Source organism: Myotis davidii, unplaced genomic scaffold, assembly GCF_000327345.1.
Source record: "Myotis davidii unplaced genomic scaffold, ASM32734v1 scaffold139, whole genome shotgun sequence".
NCBI lineage: Eukaryota > Metazoa > Chordata > Mammalia > Chiroptera > Vespertilionidae > Myotis > Myotis davidii.
In genome coordinates this window covers 423,220-429,219 of record NW_006290686.1, presented here as the reverse complement: position 1 = coordinate 429,219, position 6,000 = coordinate 423,220, and the positions used below count along the sequence as shown (strand labels likewise).

The 6,000-nt window shown below is 36.9% G+C and overlaps 1 protein-coding gene across 9 annotated transcripts in view; it reads right to left on the bottom strand.

Moving 5' to 3' along the window:
• The window catches only part of EMSY (EMSY, BRCA2-interacting transcriptional repressor), an 82,398-nt gene that overhangs the window by 49,123 nt on the left and 27,275 nt on the right, over positions 1 to 6,000 (bottom strand). For all 9 annotated transcript variants that reach the window (XM_006763831.2, XM_006763824.2, XM_006763823.2 and 6 more), the window contains one exon: positions 3,159 to 3,435. In XM_006763831.2, coding sequence (XP_006763894.1) covers positions 3,159 to 3,435 — 277 coding nt within the window. The remainder of the gene's footprint in view (positions 1 to 3,158; positions 3,436 to 6,000) is intronic.

The following is a 6,000-nucleotide window of genomic DNA, read 5'->3' as shown; positions in this document are numbered from 1 at the left end:
AAAGAGTCTTATAGCAATAACCATATCAATCAATGCAATGTGGATCTTATTTAGATCTTAATTCAAACACATAATCAAAGAAATTTAGATGCTAACTTGATATTTTACTATATCAATAAATTATTATTACAAAAAGGAATTATTGTTAAAAATTCTAGGTGTGGCATTGTGATTTTTAAAAAATATATATGATACCTTTAAAAACATTCCTGGTCAAGATGAGTATGTGGAAGGAAATAGCAGATGTAAGTGAAACAGGACTGACCAAGTACTGTACATCCCTGAAGCTGGGTAATGGGTACCTAAGGTTTCATTTTACTATTCTACTTATATGTTTGGAATTTTTCATAATAAGTTTTTTAATCATCCTTTCTTCTAGATGACCAACTCAGAACTACCATTCTAATCAGAATGTTAAGCACTCCGATATTCCTAATATTAATGAGTTCCTTTCCCTTCCTACAGCATGAGCCAACCATATACAATTCCCCCTATTCTCTACATTTGGAACCATCTCTACATTTATAAACATGGAGTCACCCACCAAGTTATTGCTATAAGACTCTTTCCGTCTTCCACCAGCTGGCCCTACAAGAATAACCATATATAGGTATATGAGCTCGAAAACAGCCTGTCTTTAATCTCCAACAAAAGCAGACACTGGTACTCACAGAGGGGCTACAGAAGACCTGTAGTCAGAATCACAACTACAGTCTGTATATTACCATCCCATTAAATTTTACCTTTTGAAAAAGAAGATGCCTTCATTTCTTAGAATAATATGAAAATTAAGTATCTCAAACAGCAACTCAAATAATCATAGTTTCCTTCACTATCTACATTCAGATACTTTTATATCCCTCATGCTCTACTGAATTCCAATGAATTCATGAGAAATCTCTGAGATGTCTTGTCCAGCTCCCCTGTAAATAACTACTTAAGGCTCACAGAGAGATACAGGATGCAAAAAGAAAATAGGAAAGACCTAAATTCCCAAGAGCTTCAAAGGGTAACTGGAGAAAATTAAGAATGAAAACAGAAGCATGGAATATTCATTTGTCTAAAGATATTTCATTTGTAACCAAGAAGAATGGCCCTCTTATCTCAAATAAAAACTTGGAAGAACAGTAACCTTTCTAATATAGTAAAACTTTAGCAAACTGTGTAATGAGGACTGGAAGGGAAAAACAACTGTCAATGGATAATGGTTTTGGCCTTTGCTTCTCTCACCTTCAAATTTTGAAATGATGAATTTAGATCATGTTTACAACCAGCATTTTAAACAGACTTTCTATATAAAATCATTTATATTTTTAATAATGCTATATTATAGTTTACTACTGCACAAATAGAAAAGTTGGAACAATTTTTTAAAAAATCAGTTAAGGTAACAAATTAAAAAAAATTTCAAGCCTGCTATTTATTGTTATTGATTAAGACATTAAATGAGTATTTGAGCCAGAAAATAGTAACAGATGCTCACATTCTATCATTAGGGCTATAGAAAAGGAATACTGACCACACTGCATCTACGTAACCTCTTCCTTACTAACAGAGTTATATAGAATACACTAAACATGATTAAAGCAATTATGAAAAACACTATTTTCCTAATCAACTGCTTACATTTGCTACTAGTTCATAAACTATATTTCCCAGTCTCAGTCTACCTTGAGCTATATATTATTCAAGTAAAATCCAATAAAAACTAATATTAAGTTCTGTTCTATGTTGCTTCTATGTTCCTTTTTCATAGATTACACCATGGGTATGAATACTGTATAATACTTCTCTCTGATCCCCATCTTAAGACTTACCAACCCCGCAAAATAAAAATTTCTTAACTGTGCTATTCACCTTTCCTCTGGGAGGAACATAAAAATATAGAAGATATCTAAACTGATTTAAGCTAACAGAAAATTAATGTTTCCACATTTCCTTTCCTCTGCTATAAAGAAGCAATTGTCCTTCAGTTTAGCCTCAATTCCTCTCAATATCTCCCATTACCACCCACACAGAAAAATGTAGGAGATTGAAAAAAGGCAAATGGCATGTCCTTGAAATCATATTCTTCCCCCTACTTTTTATCACTGGGTAACTTACTTTGAAGAGGTTACATACTTGATATCTCTGAGTACATAATTATAAACTGAGTGCCTAAGAAGAACCTATAGTAAAGTAATTTCAAGTTCCTCATTTGAAAATCCCACTATATTAAAGACTAGAGGCCCAGTGCACGAAGTTCATGCATGGGGGTGGGTCCCCACAGCCCAGCCAGCACCCTCTCCAATCCAGGACCTGGGCCTAAACTGGCAGTCAGACATCCCTCTCACAATCCTGGACCGCTGGCTCCTAATCGTTCACCTGCCTGCCTGCCTGGTTGTCCCTAACCCCCTGGTCACCGGCTCCACCCTCGTCCAGGATTTGGTCTTCCCTCACTAACCCCCCTGCCGGCCGGGTCATAGGCAACCATCTTGTGAGGGCATGCATATTACCTATTTATTATATAGGATATTTGTATATGCCTTTGAAATTTGTTGGGACAAGATTTAGCCTATATTTGGGGAATGTTAATTACTTTGGTGATTAGATACTATGCATGTGAATTTTTAAAATCTTGAAGTATCCTATATAATAAAAGGCTAATATGCAAATCAACTGAACGGTGGGAACTACAGGTTGCTATGACACGCACTGACCATCAAGGGGCAGGTGCTCAATGCAGGAGCTGCCCCCTGGTGGTCAGTGTGCTCCCACAGGGGGAGCACTGCTCAGCCAGAAGCTGGGATCACGCTGGCAAGTGCAGCGGCGGTGGTGGGAGCCTCTCCTGCCTCCACAACAGTGCTAAGGATGTCCGACTGCCAGAACAGGCCTAAGCCATCAGTCGGACATCCCCCAAGGGCTCCTGAACTGTGAAAGAGCACAGGCTGGGCTGAGGGACCACCCCCCAAGTGCAGGAATTTCATGCACCAGGTCTCTAGTATTAATATAAGAAAACTGAGTAACCTACTACCTTGACATTCTCAGACTGGGAGAAGGAAAGTTGTAATCTGTGATGAAACAGGAGAGACCTTCAGACCCAAAGCAGAAAAATAAGAGTTCTCTTCAAAATTCCCATATACCACAGGAATAGAATTACATGTTGAATTACCACTCACCTTGTGCTACTGTTGACATGACCACAGATGGTGTGGAAGATACCACGGCTGTTACTGCAACTGTATTAGGGATAGGTGAAGGTGTAGAACTGCTGCTGCCACTGCTGCTACTACTGACCAGAGAGGACTGTGAAGCAGTTATAACCACCGGTGGCTTCTGGGTTGTGGAAGCAATTACTGATGTTGGTACAAGCTTAGTGACTGCTGCATAGTTATGGGATTTGGAGAGAATATTGGGCACGAAGGTTGAACTTGGTGATGTGGTCACTATAATAACCTAAGAAACGAAAAATAAGTTATTTTCATATACCTGCTATACTACTAATGTATTTAGAATTGTTGTTATATATAATTCAAAAATAGCTTATGAAACAAAGTATGAAGAAACAATTTACGGAGCTAAATACATAACTAAAAATATTTAAATGAAAAATTTTTACCAACCAAATATTTTTAAAGACAACATGCAATGCTGTTCAAGACACAGCAAAGTAAGAATGTTAACATAATGCTTAGGAAATATATATTGGCACAATCTTTCTAGAAAGTAATTTGAATAGTCATTCATTTGTAAATATTTGTTGAGCATCTACTATGTGCCAGGCATGATTCTAGATGCTAGGGATAGTGGAATAAACAAAACAAAGTTTGTACTCCATGGAATTACATTCTAGTGGGGGGGGGGGAGAGAATAATAATAAACAAATAAAAAATTCATGTCATGTTGGAAGAGCCAATAAAGCAAGGTAGGATAATGGAGTGCTTTATGACTTTTTCTATAGTATTTAATGATGATCTCTATGATAAAGTGACATTTGAACAGAAACTAGAAGTAAGCAACGAAGGGTGAGAGGCATGTTGCTACCTAGAGGAAGAGTATCCAATGGCACAGGGAGCAGTAAACACAGGGGCCCTGAAGCAGAAGCAAACTTGGTATGTTCAAGAAACTTCAAGGACCTAATAAATAGGATTGGAATTTATAAGGTAGAGCATAGTAGGAGACAGATTCAGAGAAGTAATGGAGGACTAGATGATGTAAGATCATGTTGACAGTAAATACCCTTGATCTGATATGATGAAAATGGCACTTTCTATCTGTGGCCTTCCATCTGAAAATCCATAACCCTCGACTAATCATGAGGAAACATTAGACAAATTGCAATAGTGGGACATCCTACAAAGCACTTGACTACTCCTCCTCAAAACTGTCAAGGTCATCAGACATAAGGAAAGTCTGAGAAACTTTCACAGCCAAGAGGAGCCTAAGAAGACATGCAATAAGGTATCCTGAAACAGAAAATGACAATAGGTAAAAACTCCAAAAAAATGTGAATAAACCATGGACTTTAGTTAATATCAGTGCATCGATATTGGTTCATTAATTTTAACAAATGTACCACACTAATATAAAATCTTAAAAATAATGGAAACAGTGCAAGGTATATGAGAACTCTCTGTACTATTTTCTCTAAATATAAAACTATTTAAAAACTAAAGTCCTTTTTATTTTTAGTTTACTTTGAATCCTCATCCGAGGTTATGTTCTATTGATTTTTAGAGAGAGAGGAAGAGGGGAGGCGGGGGAGAGAAAGAGAGAGAGAGAGGTGAGAAACATTGACAGGCTACCTCCTGTACATACTCCACAACCTAGGTATGTGCCCTGACCAGGAATCAAACCCACAGTCATTTGGTGTGTGGGATAATGCTCCAACCAACTGAGCCACCTGGCCCAGGCAAAAAATAAAGTTGTGTGTGTGTTTTTTTAAAAGAAAACATTACTCTATCTACTAGGTGAAAAGTATAGTAGAGCAGAAATAGTAGAAACATAGAAACAGGGAGAAAAATTAAGAGCCTCCTGCAATAAACAGAGGTGATGGTGACCAAAGTGTTCATGGTAAAAATAGTGAAAAGTGAACAGATTCTGAATATATTTAAAGAAGAAAAACAGGATTTGCTCATAGGTTGATACAGAGAACAGAGGGAAAAAAAGGGGAGGGGGGCAGGGAGCAAGAAAGAGACTTCAAGTTTAGCCAATATAGCTAAGAAACTCTAAATGACATAGGGACAAGGCATCTCAAAGAGAACAGGATAGCAAAGGTCCTAAGGTGGGAATTAGCTCAATGTAGTTATAAACAGAAAGCAAGCCAGTGTAGCAAAACCATATAGAGCAAGGAGGGGGTGGAAAAATTAAGCAAAGGTCAGATCAAATTTGTAAGCCAGAGTAAAGAATTTAAATTGTATACTAACTATAATGGGAAACCATGGATGGTTTTACAACAAAACTTGATTTTTATTTTAAAAGATTACTCTAGCAGCTATGTGATAAGATGCAAGAGTGGAAGCAGTGAAACTTGTAAAGAAGCTATTGCAGTAGACCAGGCAATAATAGAGGCTGCTTGAACTGGGGTGTTAGTGGAAATAAAGAGAAGTGAGCAGTTTCAGATTATTTTGAGAGGTAAAGTCAATAGGACTTGATGTATGGAAATGATCAGGTTAAAGGAAAAAAATCAAGATTAGCTCCTAAAGCTAATATGCATTGGCTTATTTAAATCTCTCAACAATCCTATGATGCAGATACTATTATTATCCCTATTTTACAGTTGAGAACACAAAAATCATTTACAAATCTGTAGTATCACAGTTTTATCCTTGGTGTCATGGTGGTATAGTGATACCCAAAACAGAGCTGAATGTCTTTTTCTTCTTTTACCAAAATTTCTTGTACCAAGGGCAGAAAAAATGTTTTGAAAAATCCAAAGAATTTAAGGGAGAGATTCTTTTTCATTTTTATATCAATCCTACAGAAGGCCTGAAATTAAATCAGTTAGTCAAAATTTACTGA